Here is a 23,183-nt window from a genome sequence, read left to right on the forward strand (position 1 = left end):
TTCCCGCCTCCCCATCACTTATGAAGGAGGGAGGCAGTTGCACAGCCTCGCGCTCCTTCGGAGAGATCCCCCTCCCTCCGCCTTTTTCTGCTCTTCCCTTCTCTGCCGTCTTCAAGCTCGAGGGGAGGGGGGATCCTTGGGTCCTTCTCCGTCCGAGGTACTGATGTCTCTATCCCGTGCGGGGGGGGCGGGTGAGTGGAAACTGGATACCGGCTTCTTTATGGGGCTGCTGGGCTGAGGAGGGGTTACGTATCCTCTTCCCTCTGACTCCTCCTCCATCTCCCCTCCCCGCTGCTCGAAGGGAGGCATGAGAACGGGCAGAGATGAGTCCCCGGCTGTTGGAATCCCAATGTCTCTTACTGTAAACATCTCTCTCTCTCCCCCCACCTCTTCACTCCCCAGCTGCAACTCCTGGAATTCCAAATCCCCCTCTCCCCTCTCTCCCACATCGTTTTCAGGATCCCGATCCAAAGTCTCGACAGTATCCCCCTTCCCAAGGCTTTCCTCCCTCCACCCCTCAGGTCTGGGTCTTTGGGGGTACTGCTGGTGAAAGTCCCGGACCAAGTCTGGGGCGTGGACGTCCTCCGCATTCTCCCACGACCTTTCCGCTGGGCCGTAGCCCACCCAATGTATGAGATACTGCAGCCAATTTCTTCTCTTTCTGGAATCCAAGATACTTTCCACTTCGAATTCCGTCTGTCCGTCTATCGCTAGAGGGGCACCTGGTTGCACCTCTGGCCTGAGGAGCTCGGGGGGTGTTCTTTAGTGAGTAGGGAGCGATGAAAGACTGGGTGCACCTTGAACGTAGGTGGCAGTTTCAACCAGTAGGCTACGGGGTTGATTTGCGCCTCCACCTCAAAAGGACCCACCCTCCTATCCTGTAATTTCCTGTATTTACCCGGCATGGGCAAGAACCGAGTTGATAGCCAGACCTGGTCTTCTACTTGGATCGGGGCTCCCTCCTGGCGGTGCTGGTCCGCTACACGTTTGTAATTCTCCTTGACCTCGTCTAACTGGGCGCGCAGTAGCTGTTGCATGGCCTGTAATTTCTGGACGAAATCCTCGGCCGCCGGCACCATCAGCGTATCGCGGGAGCTAGGGAAGGCCTTGGGGTGAAGCCCATAGTTTGCGAAGAAGGGTGTTTGGCGTGTGCTGGTGTGCAAGGCATTGTTATAGGCGAACTCCACTAGGTGCAAGTAAGACTTCCAGTCATTTTGCTGATACGAGATATAGCAGCGTAAATACCCTTCCAAGACCAAATTGAGGCGCTCCGTCTGTCCATCGGTCTGGGGGTGATGTGAGGACAACATCTTTAGCTCTGTGCCTAGCTGCTTCCACAGAGCTCTCCAGAACTTGGCACTAAACTGAGTTCCTCGATCCGAAACTATGCTGTCGGGCAATCCGTGCAAGCGGTATACCTCTCTCACGAACAGTTTAGCCGTCTCTTCTGCGTTTGGTATTCCTGAGCACGGCAGGAAATGAGCCATCTTAGTTAGAGTGTCTACCACCACCAGGATGGTCGACACCCCTTGGGAGTCAGGGAGGTCTGTTATAAAGTCCATCGAAAGTGCTTTTCAGGGGGCCCGCAGCGTGGGCAAAGGTTCAAGTAATCCAGCTGGTTTCCCAGGCGCGTGCTTTGTCCTCAAACAGACTGGGCAGGTCTGGACGTAGTTCTCTATCCCTCTCCTCATTTGCGGCCACCAAAAATCCCTGGCGACCGTTTGGATGGTTTTGAAAATGCCAAAGTGGCCTGCCGCCGGGGAGTCGTCGCACTGCCTCAACACCCGGGTCCTTATCTCTCCAGGAAGCACATACATCGCTGATCGGTAGCACAAGAGTCCATTGCTTTCATGTAATCCGCTCTCCTTTTTGGCAGGTAGATCCAAGTCAGCCAGACATTGTAGCGCGTAAGGGTCTTTTGCTTGAGCCTCCTTAAGTTCCTTTTCCCAGGATTCTTGACATGCACCCGCGACCACTCTCTCTGGAGGGATGATGTATTGGTGAGTAGTTGGGCCTTTCCCTTCCAAATATCCCGGCAGTCGGGAGAGGGTGTCCGCTCTCTGGTTCTTGGCTTGGGGGTAGTAAGTAATTTGGAAGTTAAACCTAGAGAAGAACTGTGCCCACCATATTTGTCGCTGGTTCAACTTCCTAGTCGTCTGCAAGCTCTCGAGGTTCTTATGGTCCGATCTAACCTCAATCTGGTGTTGAGCCCCTGCCAGGTACTGTCTCCAGTGGGCGAATGCTTCTTTAATCGCAAGGAGCTCTTTCTCCAGGACCATGTAAATTTGCTCGGGGTCCGTTAGCTTCCTTGAAAAGTATGCGCAGGGGTGCAGTCCCCCTCCTTCATCTCCCTGTTGTAACAGAATTCCTCCGATGGCAAAGTCTGAGGCATCGCTCTCCACTATATAGGGTTGCATGGGGTCTGTGAACTTCAGGATCGGCTCGACAGAGAAACACTTCTTTAATTCCTCAAAAGCCTTCTTGGCCTCCTCCGTCCACCTGAACATCCCCTTTCCCCTTAGGCAGTCCATCAAGGGGGCCGTCAGCTTGGAGAAGCCCGGGATGAACTTCCGGTAATAGTTAGCGAACCCCAAAAAGCGTTGGACATCTTTCTTGGTTTTAGGCTGACTCCATTCCAACACACAGCTCACTTTCCCTGGGTCCATCTCTATCCTCTCCGGGGAGATTTGGTATCCTAAGAAATCCAAGGCAGTCAGGTCAAAGCCACACTTCTCGAGCTTTGCATACAGTCTGTTCTCCCTCAGTCTCTGCAACACTGTTCTTACATGTCGGTCGTGATCCTATGGGTCTTTTGAAAAGATCAAAATGTCGTCCAGATAAATGATAACGTAGGAGTCTAGGAGGTCCCGGAACACCTGGTTCATGAATTTCTGAAACACTCCAGGAGAGACAGATAGGCCCAAAGGCATCACTAGGTATTCAAACTGACCCTGCAATGTAAGAAATGCGGTTTCCACTCGTCCCCGTTTCATTCGCACCAGGTTGTATGCCCCTCTCAGATCTAGCTTGGTAAAAATCTTGGGCGAACGTAACCGATCCAACAGCTCAGGAATGAGGGGCAGGGGGTAGCTGTTCGGTATGGTGATTTGATTTAATGCACGGTAGTCATGGCACGGTCGGAGCTCTCCTCCTTTTTTCTTGACAAACAGCAAGGGCACTGCTGCAGGTGACTGTGAGGGTCGACTGAACCCTCGCTTCAGGTTCTTCTCCGGGAACTCCCGCTGCGCCTCCCTCTCTGGCTCCATGAGCGAGTAAATTCTCCCTGCTGGGATGCTAGCACCCGGGACCAGATCTATGGCGCAGTCATACGGGCGATGCAGGGGTTGAATCTCCGCTTCCTTCTCATCGAACACATCTTGGAATTCTTTATACTTGTCCGGCAACACAACCTCCTCTGGACCTTGTCCGGTCCCGGCCAGAATGGCTTCTGTTGTTGAGGGCTGGCAATTCTCGTGGCAATACTGGGAGGTAAACACCACCACCGCTTCCTCCCAATGGATCTGAGGTCCATGTTTCGCCAATCACGGCATCCCCAGGATCACTGAGAAACTTGAGAGATGAGACACATAAAAGGAAATAGTCTCTGAATGCCCTGGGATTTCCATCTCCAATTCTTGAGTCGCCTGTGTCACCCCCCCGATTTCAAAGGTCTTCCGTCAATGGTCTCCACAGCTAAAGGCTTTTCCAGCTCCTAGGTGGGAATCGCATAGCGGGCCACTAGCTCTGCATCCATAAAACAAGTGGATGCCCCGCTGTCTATCATAGCTTCTGTCTTAAAACTTTGCCCCTTGGGCGTCGTAATCCGAACAGGCAGTATCAGGACCCCCCGCGAGGGGGGTTGTGTCACTGCAGGCCCTTTGTTAATGGCGGCCCCCAGCCCTCCGGTCTCATCGAGAGCTGGGTTGTTTAGTTTCCCGACGGCTCGGGCTTCCCCATCTTCACCCCACAATTCCGCGCTAGATGCCCAGGATTAGCGCAATACAGACAGAGATTCTCTTGCCTCCACCTCTCCTTCTCCTCCTCCGTCAGGCGTGGCTGAACTCCCCCCAGCTGCATGGGTTCCTCACCACTGGTGGACGGGGGTGTCGAGCTTGGCGGGATGCGGCTTCGGGGCGCTGGTATGGGAACAGGGTATCGGGGCGCCTCATCTTTTCTCCAGCCGGCGCCCCTCTAGCCGGTGGTCTATCTGCAGGCACACACGGATCAAGTCTCTCAGATTGCCTGGGGGTGACATTCGGGCCAGTTCATCTAGGATCTCAGGACTCAATCCACTTCGGTACAAATACATGTGCGCGGGATCATTATAGTCAGTCTCTTGGGCCAGGAGTTTGAACGTATTGGTGTAGCTCACCACTGATCCCCTCCCCTGTTGAAGCGCGCCTAGTTTTCTCGCAGCTGTCTCCTTCCTCTGGGGGTCTTGGAACATCTCTCCCATGGTGGTCTTGAAACTGGCATACACCCCCAGTACCGGGTCAGCCCGGATCAGGTATGGGGTTGCCCACTTTGCGGCTTCTCCTTCCAAGAGGCTGATGACAAAGGCCACCTTCACGTCGTCCGTCGGAAAGTCCGCCCATTGAACCTGCATGTAAAGTTCACACTGGGCCAGGAACGTGGCAAACTGATCACTCTGCCCTGCATACCTCGCGGGCAATCCTACAGGAGTCTTGACTGGAGCTGCAGCGGCACCGGGAGGCGCTGCCTGGAGCTGGGCGACCGCCGCCCTCAGGGCTTGGTTGTCAGCCTGCAGGGTCTGTGTAGTGGCCCGCAGGTTCTGATTCTCGGTTTGCAGAGCTAGGAAGTTCATCTGCAGCGTCTGTAAATCCGCTTGCAGCGACTCAAGGGTGACCCCTCCTGCAGCTCCCAGATTCATCTTGTACTCGGCATGTTGCTGGGGACTTGAGGGATCAGAAGATGGCTCTGTCAAGCTGTCGGGCCCAGGATGGGGGGCAATGACCGAACTCGTGGGTGTGTTTAATTCTTTCTTTATTAAGGAAATTACAACATTGAATTTACTGCGCTTCATGCAAACCTCTAATCTAACTCACTAGATTCCCTAACTATCTAATCCTGCAGCGTTGAAAGAAAGTTGACAGAGCAAAGTTTTCCCGCCTCCCCATCACTTATGAAGGAGGGAGGCAGTTGCGCAGCCTCGCGCTCCTTCAGAGAGATCCCCCTCCCTCCGCCTTTTTCTGCTCTTCCCTCCTCTGCTGTCTTCAAGCTCGAGGGGAGGGGGGATCCTTGGGTCCCTCTCCGTCTGAGGTACTGATGTCTCTATCCCGTGCGGGGGGGCGGGTGAGTGGAAACTGGACACCGGCTTCTTTACGGAGCTGCTGGGCTGAGGAGGGGTTACGTATCCTCTTCCCTCTGACTCCTCCTCCATCTCCCCTCCCTGCTGCTCGAAGGGAAGCATGAGAACGGGCAGAGATGAGTCCCCGGCTGTTGGAATCCCAATGTCTCTTACTGTAGACATCTCTCTCTCTCCCCCCTCCTCTTCACTCCCCAGCTGCAACTCCTGGAATTCCAAATCCCCCTCCCCACTCTCTCCCACATCGTTTTCAGGATCCCGATCCAAAGTCTCGACAGAGACGTAAACTTGGGACTAACAAAGTCTTGGGCACAGTAAGAAGAACTAAGAGAATGGCTCTAATGGGGCCCAGTAATAGTCTTCATAAAAATGTAGGAAGGAAGCCAGGCTGTAAATCACATGATTTTCATCTCTGTATACTAATGCCAAGAGTATGGAAAACAAACAGGACAAACTTGAACTCTTAATACAGGAGTGTAAATATGACTTCATAGCTGTAAGTGAAACTTGGTGGGATGACTCCCATGAATGGAATACATCAATTGAAGAATATAACCTGTTCAAAAAGAACAGAAGGAATAGAAAGGGAGGAAGTGTTATGCTATATGTTAAAAATATATATCCCTGCACAGAAATACGGGAGGAAGAGCTTGGTTGCTCAACTGAGACTATCTGAATTAAAATTAATGGGTCAAGGAATAAAAGGAACATGGTGGTTGGAGTCTACTACCAATCACCCAATCAAGGATAAGACAAGGATGAAACTTTTGAAAAGCAAATTGCCAATGTTTTGAGGAGGCATGATGTAGTAGTAATGGGGGACTTCAATTATCCTGATATCTGTTGGAAGACAAATTCTGCCAAACAAGGCCCCTCCAAGAAATTCCTGACTCATGTTGGAGATAACTTTCTCCTACAGAAAGTGGAGAAAGTAACTAGAAGCAATCCTTGACTTAATTCTAACCAACACAGATGACTTGGTGAATGAAGTGGCAGTTATGGGAACTCTGGGAGAAAGTGACCACACTATACTTGAGTTCTTGATTTTATAGGAAGCAAAAGCTGAGAGTAGGCATACGCATAACCTGGACTTCAGGAAAGTTGAGTTTGAAAAACTCAGAACAATGGTAAGTAAGGTTCCATGGCGAGCAATCCTAGTGAGAAAAGGAGTCCAAGATGGGTGGGAGTTTTTAAAAAAAGGAAATTCTAAAGGCACAACAGCAAACAATTACATCAAGGAAAAAAGGGGGAAGACAGCAGATTAAGCCAATGTGGCTCCACAAAAAGCTTAGAGATTTCCTGAAAACAAAAAGGACACATACAGGAAGTGGAAGGAAGGCCAGGCCACAAAGGAAGAGTACAGACAAGTGGCAGGAAATTGCAGGGATGGCAGCAGGACGTCTACAGCTGAGAATGAGTTGGGGTGAGTGAGAGATGCTAAAAGCAACAAAAAAGCTTTCTTCAGGTACATCCATAGTAAAAAAAAACAGAGAAAAGAAATGGTGGTACAGCTACTCAATGAGGATGGTAAAATAATAACAAATGACAAAGAAAAGCCAGAAGTGCTCAATTCCTACTTTATCTCCGTCTTCTCCTAAAAGAGGGTCTATGACCCTTCTGGGAAACGTATAGTCGAAGGGGCAGGATTGCTGCTGCAAATTGATAGAGAAATGGTTAAGGAATACCTAATCACTTTAAATGAGTTCGAATCTCCAGGGCCTGATGAACTGCATCCTAGAGTATTAAAGGAACTGGCTGAAGAACTCTCAGAAAACTGTCTTATTATCTTGGCAAAATTGTGGAGGATGGGTAAAGTGCCCGATGACTGGAGGAAGGCTAATGTTCTCCTTATCTTCAAACAGGCAAAAAGGAGGAACCTGGGAACTACAGACCAGTCAGCCTGACATCAATTCCTGGGAAAATTCTGGAACAGATTATAAATCAGTCAATCTGTTAAGCACCTTGAAAACAATGCAGTGATTACTAGAAGCCAACATGGATTTATCAAGAACAAATCCTGCCAGATTAGTCTCATCTCATGTTTTGATTGGGTAACCTCCCTGGCAGACTATGAGAATTCTATGGCCATAATAATACTGGACCAAGTTCAAGGTTCTAGTTTTGGTGTACAAAGCCCTATACAGCTTGGGACCAGGATACCTGAAGTACCCTTATCCCTGATACACCCAGTCGATCACTGCACTCTGCAGGTGAGGGCCTCCTGCAGATACCGTCTTATCAGGAGGTCCATTCTGCACAACATAGGAAACAGACCTTTAGTGTGGGGGAACCTATCCTGTGGAATTTCCTCCCCTTAAATATTAGACAAGCGCCATCTCTGTTATCTTTTTGGGGCTTATTGAAGACCTTTCTCTTTCAACAAGCCTTTTAAGTTGAGACCTTATCCCAGTCTGCGTCTGTGTTAGAATTGCTTTTTAATATGTTTTTAACCCCTTTTTAAATTTGTTTTTAACCTTTTTTTAAAAAGAGATGTTTTGAAAGGTTTTTTAAAAAAATGTTTTTAAAGATGTTTTGTTTTAAACTCTGTTATTATGATGTTTGAAAGTGTTTTTAGTGCTTTTGTTTGCCGCCCTGGGCTCCTGCTGGGAGGAAGGGCAGGATATAAATCAAATAATAAACAAACAAACAAATAAATAAAAATAATATATCTTGATATAATATATCAGCAAAGCTTTTAACAAAGTGCCCATGATATTCTGATTAGCAAGCCAACTAAACGTGGGCTGGATGGAACAACAATCAGGTGGATCAACAACAAAATGAAATTTAATAGGGATAAGTGTAATGTTCTACACCTAGGAAAAAGAAACCAAATGCACAATTATAAGATGGGTGATACTTGGCTCGGCAATACTACATGCGAGAAGAATCTTGGGATTGCTGTTGATCTCATGCTGAATATGAGCCAACAGTGCGATGTGGCTGCAAAAAAGGCAAATGCTATTTTAGGCTGCATTAACAAAAGCATAGTTTCCAAATTGTGTGAAGTACTAGTTCCCCTCTGTTCAGCACTGGTTAGGCCTCATCTTGAGTACTGAATCCAGTTATCTAGCTTACAATTGAATGTGAAGTTTCAAAAGTATTTTATTGGAATTGTCACAGGACCTTTTAGTACTGGCTCTGGATGCTGTAGGTAGACAGAATTGAATCTAGTCTAGCCATCCATATTTCTGGTTTCCCAGAATTTTTGATGTAAAAACTGTGCTTTGATAAGTGTGGATAGATCAGCCCTTTTACATTCTGTGTTTGCTTTGCATGCATTCAGTAATAAGGCTGTTGTGTTCCACTGAAAAAAATCCCATTTATGTGGATTTTTAAAAATATGCACACAAATTAACATTTAAATTGTACATATCCCCCAAAATATACATTTTGTATGCAACATATATGCATTTTGTACACACTTCCCTTGAAATATGTGTTTTGTAAACCTATTTTCCATAATATATGCATATATGCATTTTTTAAAGCTGAAAATTGCTTCACAAAATTCAGTGTGTCATCTGCTTGATAAATACATTCTGATTCATATAAAACTCTGGAGCTGCAGATTAGGTTCATCCACTTTAAAATGTGGAATCAGTGAAATCCTCCTCTGTCTCTGACTTTGAAAAGATGTGAAAAAGTCCCTTAATAAACCCTCTGCGTTATTAGCCTTCCTGTTTTGTGACTTTGCTCCTGTTAATCACTAGTTAATCCTCTTAATCAGTATGCATTTAGAATCATAGAATCATACAGTTGGAAGGGGCCTGTAATGCCAACCCCCTGCTTAATACGAGAATCCAAATTAAAACATACCTGACAGGTGGCTGTCCAGCTGCCTCTTAAATGCCTCCAATGTCGGAGAGCCCACCACCTCCCTAGGTCATTGGTTCCATCGTTGTACCGCTCTAACAGTTAGGAGGTTTTTCCTGATGTTCACTTGAAATCTGGCTTCCTGAAACTTGAGCCTATTATTCCATGTCCTGCACTCAGGAATGATCAAGAAAAGATCTTGGCCCTCCTCTGTGTGGCAACCTTTCAAGTACTTGAAGAATGCTATCATATCTCCCCTCAGTCTTCTCTTCTCAATGCTAAACATGCCCAGTTCTTTCAGTCCCCCCTCATAGGGCTTTGTTTCCTCCTGATCATCCCTTTTGCCCTCCTCTGAGCCTGTTCTAGTTTGTCTGCATCCTTCTTAAAGTGAGGTGTCCAGAACTGGATGCAGTACTCAAGATGAGGCCTAACCAGTGCTGAACAGAGGGGAACTAATACTTCATGTGATTTGGAAACTATACTTCTGTTAATGCAGCCTAAAATAGCATTTGCCTTTTTTGCAGCTACATTGCACTGTTGGATCATATTCAGCTTGTGATCAACAACAATCCCAAGATCCTTCTCACATGTACTATTGCTGAGCCAAGTATCCCCCATCTTTCTTTTTCCTAGGTGTAGAACTTTACACTTATCCCTGTTCAATTTCTGTTGTTTTCAGCCCAATTCTCCAGCCTATCAAGATCACTGAATTTTGTTTGTGTTTTTATCAAAGTAAGTTTTTCATTGTGCTTTCAAAAAACAAATATAGTGACAAGGGGATAAACGTTCTAGAAGCCAGCAATGGCCACAGCTCCTTGCTACACATATTCACAATGGAAACTACATTCTAACTGCCATTTAATATTGATTCCATTCAAATCAATAGGATGTCAAAGTTTGTTAAAATTTGCTGGCTCACGCCCATTGATCTTATTTTTGTTAGCTGTGTTGAGCACTTTTGCAGTATATAAATTTAGGCAGGATATAGCTTTAGTAAGGAAATAAACAGGCCCTATTATGAACTGAAACGCTATTATTATTATTATTATTATTATTATTAATTACATTTGTATACCGCCCTATAGCCGAAGCTCTCTGGCCTTTCTATTGCCTTTCACCTCAAACAAAGTTAGATCACAAGGCACTAAAAGCATTCATTTATCCTTAAGAATAATTGTAGTTATGTTTCAGTGGAGAATGCAATTGTTCTAGAGAGCCTGAGCGCCATGACAGTTCAGAAGTATAATGACCTTGAAACAAGATGAGACCCCTAAAATAGATTCACTTGGAAGCTTTCACAGTTCTTTGAGCAAAGCAATTCCTAGTCATTCTGGCAAGGACTTATTCTAAATTGTGCTTCTATAGATGGGAGATGCCAAAAGAAGAAAATCTAATACACCACAGCACCCGGACACGATTTTCTATTTACTTTCAAATCTATCTGTATTGGAAGAGGGCCACAGTGAGATTAATGCATTAACTTTTCATTTTGGAACCTGGTTTTGTTGTCACTCGAGGACCAAGAATTATGTAACACAGCCTGCTTTGATATATTACTAGGGCCCTGGCTGGCTGTTTGTACAGTAAGAAGGCAGTCATATAAAAATAATCTCCAAACAAATTTACTGTAGCAGTTGCCATATGAAAATAATACTGGTAGTGTGACAGAAACGGAGAATTTTGTGTTTCATTGAATCTGCAAAGGAATGAAGCTTTTGTGCAAAAGGGAGCTAGGTTAGGCTTTACATTTTTGTGCTGTGACCCTTCTACACAAAAAACTTTGAAAGGGCTGATATTGGCTCCACCAGTTCATTTACTTTTGCTACAAGGCACAATGAAGGATTCTTTTTGAAAGCCACAAAACAAAAACAAATCAAATCTCATCAAATGCAACCAGGCTCAGCAGCAGACCTAATTTCACCTGGAAAGTTCTGGAAATGCAGTTACAAAACTCTTGCAAGTTTCAATCCTCTTAGTTCTGAAAGCTGACAGTAACAGAAGATGCACCTGCTGAACTTTTGTCTGCTACCCAGCTGCTAGAGGCATTAAAACACACAAAAACCAAGGCCACGTTGTTGTATAAACTCCTGGAAGCTCATGATTGCCTCTTGACCCTACCAGCAATATTTATTTTTTCTCTTCTAAACCAGCAATTTATTCCCCCCCCCCAAAAAAAATTGAATACAGCTAATTTCTACTGCAATCGCCTATGAAAGGTGTCCAGGTTGTAATAAAAAGTCTCAGATCTCTCACTTTTTTCTTTCTCTCTTATACAACGTGTCAAAAATGCTATTTGGGTGTACCTCCATATCTTCTCAAACCAGTCATTAACTGATGGATTTTCTCCTTATCCCCAGTATATGGCACATGTCACTCTAGCTGCATCTGCCAATATTTGTTACTGGTTCTCTGTTCTGAGGATGCAGAACAGGTAAGTCAGAAGACACAATAGTGGACAATTTTAATACTATAACGCAATACTTGTTCATTATGTTGTTGTACTTTTCTCCAACAGCTCTTTGTCAAAGGGCAATAACCACCAAAGAAGAAAACAATTCTGCCTTCTGATTACATTTCTAGCAACCAGGGCTATAGTTATTGTTTATTTTGTTCAAAATATATGGAATTTCTTGACTACTTTGATTACTGTTCTCTCAAATGTCCATATTAAGTGAGAAACACTGTCCCTTTTTCCAGAGATGTTCCCAAACTTCCAATGCTGCAGAATGTGGCTTCCAGAATGCTGACTGAATCTGGCATATTAAAGCATAGGACTCCGCTATTGTACCAACCACACTGTTTGTCCATTCATTTACAGCTGAATTTAAACTTTTAAAACTGACAGATAAAGCCCTAAATGGCAACCAGAGTATGTTAAGAACCACCTTCAACCATTTCACTCTGTTTACTCTTGTTCACCCCCTGAGGCCCTTTTCTCTGTCCTCCTGCCATCTGAAGTGTGGCAAGTGGACATGAGGGCTAGGGAAAGGAATCCACAATCATTGTGATGTACGGGACCATGCCCCTGTCACTGGAAGATAGACAGTATGTTGTCACTACCTTCATGCTGAACTTTTATGTGGGTTCCGGGACAATCCCTCTCCCAGTTCCTATTCTGTAGCTAGACAGGAGACAAGAATCAGCAGACGTACTGGCCTTCAGGAGTACTTAAAGGGCCTCGGTGTCCTAGTGCAACTGCAAAGACAATCTCTGTCCACCTCTCTAGCTCCAGACTGGAGCTTTGTTTGGTAAGGGGCTGCCAAGATGTTCTGAAATGCAGTGCAACTGCAGGGACAATCTCCATGTCAATCCTCATCTTCAAACTGAAGAGGAAGGCTCAGGTTGGCTCGTCACACTTATAAGTGTAGGAAGTGGAATTATATTCATCATGCAGCCACCTTCACTGTGGTTAGGCAACAGATAAAAACATTTTTATTTTTCCCAGCTTGTAAATATCTTTGCTCCTTTTTCTGATTTATTGCTAGCTCTGCACTGAGTCTGTTTTACTATTTTATTGTTTTCAGTATTGTGAATTTCAAAAGCTGTTTGGCCTCCTTAAAAGTAATGGAATGGGATAAAAGCATTTAGATAGTACCTAAATTTAAATGTATATGGATAGGAAGTGTAGGAGAAAAAGAAGGCATGGGATAGTCCAAAGTGTCTCTCTCTCTCTCTCTCTGTGTAGACATAAGACACTGTTTTAGAAAAAATGTTTGCAAAGATCTTGATAGCCTGCTAATTTCAGTAAATAAATAAATACATTTGCCATTTAAAATGTTTACATAGACATAGATACATTCATGATGTTTTTGGCATCACTAAATGTCACTTTTACTGTTATGATAAGTATTGCAGGAAATTACCTGACAATTCACAGCCAAGGAGTTCCATTCGCAAAGTACAATGCCTTCTACAAACCTGAGGATATAATCGTATGTACTGAGATTTTATTGGTGGGGTGAAAGAATTTGCATAAGGTGTATTATTGTCCACATTTCCACGGAATACCTACAACAAAACAAAATACATTGCAAAATACATTTGAATAGCTATATGGACTAATAAAGGTCATTATTACTGACAATTAGTATCAACAGAAGGTCTGCTGTTCTCATTTGATGGATGAGGCAGGGGTAAAGCAAAAGGCAACTGAAAATGGGTGAATACTGGCAACTAATTATCAAGTGCTAACTTTTAGGCAGCCATGCAGAAAGCTGGTCATCTGTAACATCCTGATAGTGATGAGAATTTTACCACTCCCCCCATTTCTCTGGATTTCTGATTGGTGGAACATCATGGATGTAGTTTCATACATATTTAGATACATACCTTGGTAAGCCACTTGGTAAACAGTTGTGTGGTAAATAGTAGAAATGGAGGCGGGAGAATGTTTGACAGTGAAATAATAGCTAATTTTAAAGTACTTTAGTTCAGATAAGGACATTAAGTAGATCTTGAAAAGGGAATCATTTGGTAAATGAAGGATAAGAAGCCCTTACAGGCATAAAAATTTGTCTGCCCCAGTGGACCCAAATATGTGGCATTTGAGAATGGATACCTCAGTTTACATCTTTATTTACTGGCTCACCTCAGGTTGGGGAAGAAATTTGGATGAGAGCAGTGGTGCAGGTGGAGAAAAAAACATTTTCCCCTGCACTGTGGCCCTGATTCAAATCACCCCTCTGCTCCCTTCCCCAGAGCTGCTATTAGCTATAAAGGGGAAGACATATAGGCACAATGTGGGTGCTAACAGCGGATTATTTGGACCAGGTATCCCTGCTGGGGGCAGGAGAGTTACAGCTTCTTCCCTCTCCTTGCTACACCCCAATCCAACTACCCCAGCTACTTTTATAAGAAGAAAAGTACGTGGAGAAATCCAATGTAACTTTCCAATGGGCCTTTTCTCTTCCACATTATAGGCAGCAATGAGTGTAAGACCACTGCCAGAAATTCAGAAAATTGCCCTGTGGTGGAGCCATACCTCAGTGGTAGAACATCTGCTTTGCATGCAGAAGTACCAGGTTCAGTCCCTAGCATCTCCAGACAGGGCTGGAAAAGATTCCTATCTGAAACCCTAGACAGCTGATGTCAGTCAGTGTGGACAATACTAAGCTAGAAAGATCTGACCCATAGGAAGCTTCTTGTGTTTCTCCCTGTCAAACACTTGTTTTGCTGGCTTCCTCAACAGCTGACGTGTGTAGTATCTTGCAACAGACAGTGAAGTACTATGCTGAATAAATATGGTTCTTTCAAGGGTTAACCTTTTGCCAGCATAACAAAACTAAATTGAAAACAGAGAAGTAATTCCTGGGAGACTAATTAAAATGATCATTTAAATATAATAAACAGAATTATTATAGCCATGTGATGCTATATTTATAAAATGATACATTAAAGTATCTTCCAGAATAAAATCTATTAAGGAAAACAGTGTCAATCAAACCACTTTCTCTTATAAGGCAATACAACCCCTCTAGTGAATTGCTACTTAAAATGCCTTTATACTGATGACTTTGACTTACCATATCTTCAGTTGTCCCTTTTACTTTGTACGTTGCCCATAATTTCCCATCATTGCTATATGCAATTTTGTATGATTTTATATATTCTGGGCTTCCAATTCTCTTAGCACCTTGAGTTATAACACCTGTGATTCTCATCTTCCTTTGTAGGTTTATCTGAAATTATAATAATGGGTTATCAGTATCCACCAAAGATGGGATGATTGGTATTATGATGCTTCGTAGGGGGTGTTTTTTATATAAAATGCATGTCATGGCTTCACTCCTCTAGTATATTGTATTTCTTTGTGTCTGAGGCTTCATTTGGGCTAGAGATCAGCCCTAAAGGACAGATTCATTTGAGATCAGATGCTAATGAAGGAATGGAAAACCTGTCACCCTCCAGATGTTGTTGAACTACAACTCCCATCATCCCTGACCATGGATAGCCAATATGATGACCTCCAGATGTTTTGCACTATAGTTCCTATCAGCCCCAGCCAGCATGGCCAACAGTCAGGAAATATGGGAGTTGTAGTCTGAAGAGTCACAGGTTCCACACTCCTGTGCTAAAAGATAACAATCTCTCCTACAATGTTCTTCAGGCATGAGCACATTCATGCAGGTACAGCAAAGACTACAAAATAGAACCACTTTTACAGGTTGGCTTCTACTCTAGGAGTATGCACCATCGCCTGAGGCTGGATTATGTGATAGCTTCCATTGCAAAAGCTATATGACACAGGTTCATGTTGTGCTTGCTGGTATTAGCCCGGGGATTTGTGTTATAATCTAGTTTCAAGCTGAGAAACACAAAACAAATTCACTAATAGGCAAAAAACCTTGCAGTTTAAGAACGTACCTATAGCCCACAGATATTTCTATCAAACTTTTAAAAGCAGGGAAATTTGGCAGCTATAGTGAATGGATCAGGGGAGCAGGAGACCTGAACTCCTCTCTGAGATATTGTACTGCCCTACAAAGTTGTCAAAATGCAAACACAATTTGGGTTGGTCTTTCACAGTCCAATCCACTTGCTGTGTAGCTTGGAAGAATTTGGTAACATGTGCCTCTGACCAGTTAGTGAAGGGAGATAGGAGATGCCCTTTTCCATCACAGAACTTCAATCAGAGCAGCTGACTGTTAAACCACTCTGGCCACTGGAGCTCTGTCAGGGGAATAGGAATCTCCTTTCAGCACCCTTCACAAACTACACTTCCCAGGATTCTTTGGGGGAAGCCATGGCTGTCTAAAGTGAAAGGTATGGCCTGGGCATGGTCCCCTGATTAGCCAAGCAGCTGTGAATTTGGCTTTTAGAACACTGACAGTTGGTTCTTACTGAGCATGCCCGATGTTATCATTGAGTTCCATGTAAAATTTCTTAAATTAATTAAAAATCAGCCACTCTCGTGGCTGCATAATATAGCATGCACAAATGTATTTTTTCTACATGATGCAGGATGGCTAGAGAAAAGTGAGTTTCTGTACGAATTAGTACACATAAGTGTGACCTGTAACAAAATTTGGACCTCTCCTATTCAGTGTTTCAGTCAATCAGCTATGCCCTCCTCCTGAAGTACCACTAGGTTTTAGGGGGCCCTAGGTAAGGTGCCATAATACCCTGACTTCCCTCTACCCTGTGCTGCCAGCTTCTCCCTGCCCCTGCCACTGCCCTGGGCACTCTGATACCTCCAAGCAGTAGCAGCAATGGGACACTCTCCCCCTCCCTTTTAAACATACATTGTCAGGGTCAGGCAGCCTGGTGCACTCCTCAGAGAAGTGGCAGCCAATCTTACCATTTCATTGTCCGAGAGTGCCTTTGGGTTGCCCATCTAGCCTACACCAGCTGCTACTGTCTCTGGCAATTATTTGGAACCTTTATGCCCCAGCCCCAATGGCACCACTGTCCTCCTCCACAATAATATATTTTAACTGGTGGTGGTTGTTATTCTCTGCATTGGGAGCAAATATTATATTCCATGGGCCCTAAGTGTGCTCAATCCTCATTGGGCTGTTTTAAGGGTTGGAGCTGGGTAGGGGTCAGGCTTTCACCATAAAGGTTTATGTCATGTGCAAAATGTGGGGTTCTCCCAGGATCACAGGGATGTGTGGATGCTGTTGTTTTTGCTGCTTAATGATCCACAGTCACCTCCGAACTTTGGAAATACAGAAAATAGTATTTATTTTCATGTTATTCACAGAGGAAAATACTTTATAAGTAAAATATCTGTTAGTAGTCCATCTTTGGCTGATGTGTGTAAGCCTCCATGTTGCTCACATAAGAAAGGTAGCCATGTTTTCCAGCTATGTCAAGAGCACAATGGGTTATTCCCCTTACATACATATATCTATATAAATATACTTGGCTCTCACTACCTCACTGACTGATGGGGAGAAAATAATTATTCTTCATAATTTCTCTGAAATAAACATTGGACACTCCTTCCAGGTTTTTAATTTTATTTCTGGAGTACAAAGTTATTGATTATGGCCAGGAATTAGGATTCCCTATTCATTTTTTCTGATCATTGGATTGTTCTGCACTATAGTTTGGAGCAACCAATCAAGTAAAAAAGTAAGTCATCTTCAAGGGCAAAAAACACTACAGCACATGCATTGTTTAAGTCTCTGTTTCGCTATTTCCGTGAATTGCCTTCTTTTTCTCTGCAGGTGAAAAGAACCTAGATGGTGTATGTTTCATATTCACCAATACACAAAGGTTGTTTGATTTATGACCCCTAAGAAAGAATACATTAGATGATTGCTTATATAAACAAAGCATAATTATTCCTAAATTCCCTTCCAGCTCTTTTGACTTCCAGGAATAAATTAACCTAAATTTACAACTTTATGAAGGAAAATAAAGAACATTTTAGTCATGTCTTTTTCCACATTGATTTCTGAAGGACTGTTTATAATTCAGTGCAATTTAGATAGCATATTTTTATTCCTGTTTTAGTGCAATTTTTAACAATCCTGTCACAATTACATGGTAACAGAGCCGTATAAGTATTTCATAGAATCATAGAATTGTAGAGTTGAAGGGGGCCTATAAGGGCATCGAGTCCAACCCCTTGCTCAATGCAGGAATCCAAATTAAAGCATACATGACAGACGGCTGTCCAGTTGCCTCTTGAATGCAGTGTTGGAGAGCCCACCAGCTCCCTAAGTAATTGGTTCCATTGTTGTACCACTCTAACACTTAGGAAGTTTTTCCTGACGTTCAGTCGAAAATCTGGCTTCCTGCAACTTGAGCCCATTATTTTGTGTCCTGCCCTCAGCAACAATCAAGAGATCCTCTGCATGACAATCTTTCAAGTACTTGAAGAGTGCTCTCATATCTCAGTTCAGTCTTCTCAAAGCTAAACACCTCACCTCATAGGGCTTTGTTTCTAGTCCCCTGATCATCCTTATTGCCCTCCTCTGAACCTGTTCCAGTTTGTCCGCATCCTTCTTAAAGTGCGGTGTTCAGAACTGGATGCAGTACCCAAGATGAGGCCTCACCATAGCCTTATTGCAGCAATGATTTGTGAACAACATTCATAGGAAAAATAGTGTCACTTTAGAACTCTTCTTCTTCTTCTTCTTGCCAAAAATATGAGAGGAAACCAGAGCCCAGTTAGTGGATAGAAAGTTAGGAGATGCACTTAATGAAATCCTCACACCTCATCTCTTTGTTTTAGCCAAAATAACCACACATACAAAAATACCCCTGTAGACCTCGAAAACCAGTAACTATGCATTTCTATAGATGTCTACTCAGAATAGGGATGAGTGACTGCCAATTTTGGTTTTTCTTAGTTTCTCATTTTTCCAAACTTAAATTCAGTTCTCCACATTTCCACATTATGAAAATTCAGCAGCACTTTAATACAAACATTTTTGTATGTCCTTTTTGCCTAATCTGCATATCTTTGCAAATAAATGTTTCCTTTTATAATGCATTTTGCAAGTTATTTTCATTAATACATGCATTTCAATGCACACTTTATCCAAGTATATGCATTTTTAGATATTGCTTGGCTGGAGAACTGCACTGCAAAATTCAGAGCCGTGCGAATTTCAAAGAAATTGTTATTATTATTATTATTTAGATTTGTTAGTCACTTGTTACCTGAAGGTTTCCAAGCAACTTACAACACTATTAAAAACACACAAAATATATGCCATAAAAACAAAACAACCCCCATAATCCCCGATACAGGATGGCTGTATTTTGAACCACATATTGTTTTGGACTTATAAGGTCTGAACAGGGTGGTTTATAACAGATGCTTTTGGAGGTCGCTGATTCATAGGATCACCATAAGTTGTAATTGACTTGAAGGCATATAACAGCAACATTGTTTTGGAAAGTGCAAATTAGGTCAGTTTGCCTATACATGCAAAAGAAATCAAATTTCTCCCCCAACTTGGAAGTATGCCACACTGAGTTCAATAGGACATTTCCAGGTAAAGGTATGGGATTGCACTGCAACAGTGCCTTCAAAAAGACAAGTGTTCCTAGCCCACCTCTTGGGCACTGGAGGTACCTCAATTTCACTTGGAACATTTCCTAGTCTAGCCCTGTTGAAATGAATATGGCTTACAGAAGCACACAGTTCCAGGAGAATTAACTCTCTGGTGTCCATCCCAATTACTTTTGAACTTGGTAGGCAATTTAATTTTTTTTTGGCCATAGCTACATTTACTGTTTCCCCCCTTTTTTCCAATCTAAGATGTGAAGTTCCCAATGAGAACAGGCATACAACAACACATTGTTAGACATGTTTACTCAGAGATAAGTTGCATTGATTCCAATGAGGCTTACAGAGCAATTCAACTTATGGAAAGCCGGCGGAAGGGGTGCCGGTGGAGGAGGAGCCGTCAGGAAGCTCTGCGACATCCATTTCCCATTTGGGAGCTGCCGGGCCTGCAGAATGTCGGCTCCGCTGAGAGCTGCACACACGAATGAAAAAGAAAAAGCCAGCTCTCACAAATACCCCTACTGGCAAGTAAGCACTCCCCACTGACTTCCATTAGAATTATTTTCTTAGACTGACCTTTCCCTTGGCATACCTTGGCCTAGATCAGGACCTGCAGGAGTGCTCTGAATGGGAGATGGATGTTGCATAAGTCCCCCCTCAGCCCCTCCTCTGACATGTCCCCTATGATTCTGTGAACACCTTTCTTTCAGGCCTTATGCTAGGTTCCACTGGCACCCCTTCTGCCAGGCTGGGCTTCCCCAGTGGACTCTCAGCTGACCCAGCAGAGTCCCAGCTCTGCCATAGCAGAGGGGTTTCTGGTGGTGGAGCCAGGACCCTGCCAGCTCAGCTGGGGGTCCACCATGCCTAACTCCCCTCAGCCCGGTTTAAATATGAATTGGATCGCACCCTTACTCTCAGATAAATGGGCGTAGGATGGCTGCCTTAATAGAGCTTGATTTCAAATGTTAATGGACTTACAAAAACAGTAATTCAAGCTTTGTTATGGTTGTCATCCTGCAGCTTCTTACTTAGGAGTAAGCATCTCAGAAATAAGTGAGATTTACTTTTGAGTTTTGCACTGTAAGATATTTGTTAACTCTTGATATATATGGAACTGTTTTCAAACGTTTGTATTCTTTTATATATAGAATGGTTTAAATTATTTTTACACTTTTCTTGTTTTATAGTTGTAACTTTGATTTGTTCTATGATTGTATATTTTATTGTTGTAACTTTACTTATAGGAAAGGGTGGGTAAGAAATCTAATAAAAAAACAAAATATAAGAAGTGCATTTAAGAAATTACTATGGTGAATGTGGGTCTGGGAAACTACTTGCAGTACCTCCCATACACACCGGGAAGTGGGGCAGTTGCCCTGGGCCCCGCGCTTTCGGGGGGCGCATGTGCGAGTGGGTGTGCAGGCGGGCGAGCGAGCAAGCAGGCGGGCGAGCACGGGAATCCTGTGAGGTACTGCAAAAGAGGAGGCCGGGGAGGTGGCGTCACGGTCCTTGGGCGTCAAATCGTGAGCGGCGCTTTCTGATCCTTGTCTCTATGAGCCGCACAGCCTGAACTTCCCGTATTCAATCGGAAGTCACTCTTGGCTGTGGTTCTCTGTGGACGCTTAAACTGACATCTGCCACTCTAGCGTTTTTCGCAGCTCTATGCTGAAAGCCTGTTTTGCATTAGAAAATGGAGTGGGAAAACCTTGCCTATAAAAAGTGTGTATAGCTCTAAACTATACACTGCTCCCCTATATTTAGTGTTTTAAAATGAGCCCTTCCTTCTCATAAAAAACCTAGTAGAACTCAACTCACAAGCCTGAAGTCTATTTTATTTTTCTTGTTCATATATGGTATACTGTGATGCGTCCTTCCCTGGCTCTCCCTGTCAGGTTCCTACCTGCTCGTGGTTACTGCCTGTCTCTAGGCACCACCAGGGACTCCACCAGTCTGGACCGCTCTCTCTTATGGTTTCTCTCCCCGCTCTAGCACAGATCTCAACAGATCCCCCTGCTAGGCAACCACCAGTAACGTCCCAATACTAGTATTCCCAGAGACTCTGAATACTGGTATTGTTATTCTCTTCACCGCTGCCACCATTTGTTACAGTTCCCCTTCAGCCTTGGTCATTACCTTACCCTCCCTTCTGGTCTGTGAAACCCCAGCCAAGGATCAGGCCTTTGGTAAACCAAATTAAGTATTTATTACAGATAACAAAGCTAACAAGATTAACAAGATTTCTTCTTAAGGCACATAAGCATATGGTTTTACTCAATACTAATCCGAACTCCACCTCCCTCCTGGCAAACAACTCTCTAAACCCCACCAACCAACCCACTCAGTTCTCTTCTCCCCCCCCCCCGATTCCACTCTCACTCTTCCTTTTATACATTCAGCCATTTTAAACACTCAGCCAATCATCTCGCATTCTACTGCCCATTCACTCCCCCTCCTCTTTCACTCCACTTACCATGTATCTTCTAAAACAACAACACTTACCATATATACATTAATATAGGAACATCACATATACCCCCTAGGAGGTAACAGCCACAGAATGCACATGCATCTAGAGATGCCATTCTGTTATGCAGGGAGTTGTTGAAAGTAGTTATTATCCACTGCATGCAATACAAATTTAGTATTTTTGGTTTATTGCCACTTTTATTTTGGAAGCCTATGCACTTAGCAAGCTTTTAAAGATAATCTTGGTTCTCAGAATTTCTTGCTCATCCCCACTGACTTCAGTGTTTCATGTAAATACTCATAGCATTTCAAAATACTTAGATGTTTTGAGAATCTGGTAAGCAGCATTTATCAGTAATCTGGTAAGTAGTGTATCAGTTTTTAAAGTAAATTCAATGTTTGTTATGATTTTAGAAAACACAAGATTTCTTCACATCAATAAATGGAGCCCTAATACAGATGAACCTGGGTGGTGGTAGCTGGCTCAGTCATACATCAATTTTAAAATTGTAGTGTAGCATGAAAATAGTGTATCTAGATGACTAGACTAGTACTGTTCGCATTGAGAAAAAAAACAGTGCCAAGACAACAGAGGCATGAATTTGATTATAAATAATTGTGCTGCTAGTTCATTTGAGTGTCGACAACTAAAACGTAAGTACCACTGCATCTCCCTTTTTCTTAATTCATTTTTGTTTATGTTGTGATAATTTCATTCTAATTTTGTAGATCTATCTATAATTTATTATTATTATTTTAGATATTTATAATGAATGCAAGTCGACATAGAGATAAAAACAGAAAATACGAAAGTGGTGCTCATGGGGGGCCCCCAACTATGCTTTTGCCCCGGGGCCCGCACATGCTAAGGGAGGGCCTGACTACTTGCAATATGAAAGGAGGAGAAATAGGATAATGGAAGTCATGAACCAACAATTGTGAATCCCAATGGCTACATACAGAACTGTTGTGTACTCACCAAATCTCCTGAGGCCCTTCTTCAAATTATACTTCCAAGTCCTACTAAAAGTCTGTTTGTGAGGTGAATGAACCTCTGGAGCAGCCACTGGTAAGGCACAAGAAGCTGCAGCTACAGCAGCAAACAAGGACAGCACACACAGAAGAACTTAAAGGAACATAGGGAGCTGCCTTCTACTGAGTTGGTCCACCTAGCTCAGTGTCTACACTGACTGGCAGTGGCTTTCCAAGGTTTCTGACAGGGATATCTCCCAGCCCTAGCTGGAGATGCCAGGAATTGAACCTGGACATATGCAAAGCTGATGTTCTACCACTGAGTTATAGGCCTTCCCTTTTATATACAAATATGGCGCTCTGCTATTTGTGAATCACACTGAAATCTGAATTGCTTACAATGTGACAGTATAACATTGTTATTGCAAAAATCTATCAGACAGGAAAGTAGAAAGACAACAATAACCTGAAGAATGGAACAACATATCTGAACTAAGAACCTCTCAGAAAGAATATTATAGTAGTGAAATGTTGATCCTTGGTTGCACACACATACACACACACACAAACAGGCAAAGTATAAAAGGGAGGGAATATTTTGCTTCACTCATTATCAATAAAAGGAATCATATACTT

The 23,183-nt window shown here is 43.5% G+C and overlaps 1 protein-coding gene across 1 annotated transcript in view; it reads right to left on the reverse strand.

Moving 5' to 3' along the window:
* The window catches only part of EDIL3 (EGF like repeats and discoidin domains 3), a 421,662-nt gene that overhangs the window by 77,173 nt on the left and 321,306 nt on the right, over positions 1-23,183 (reverse strand). The window contains exons 7-8 of the mRNA XM_061622006.1: positions 14,665-14,820; positions 13,006-13,150 (exon numbers count right to left, since the gene is read on the reverse strand). Of these exons, the coding sequence (XP_061477990.1) occupies positions 13,006-13,150; positions 14,665-14,820 (301 nt within the window). The remainder of the gene's footprint in view (positions 1-13,005; positions 13,151-14,664; positions 14,821-23,183) is intronic.

Source organism: Rhineura floridana, chromosome 1 (assembly GCF_030035675.1).
Source record: "Rhineura floridana isolate rRhiFlo1 chromosome 1, rRhiFlo1.hap2, whole genome shotgun sequence".
Lineage (NCBI taxonomy): Eukaryota > Metazoa > Chordata > Lepidosauria > Squamata > Rhineuridae > Rhineura > Rhineura floridana.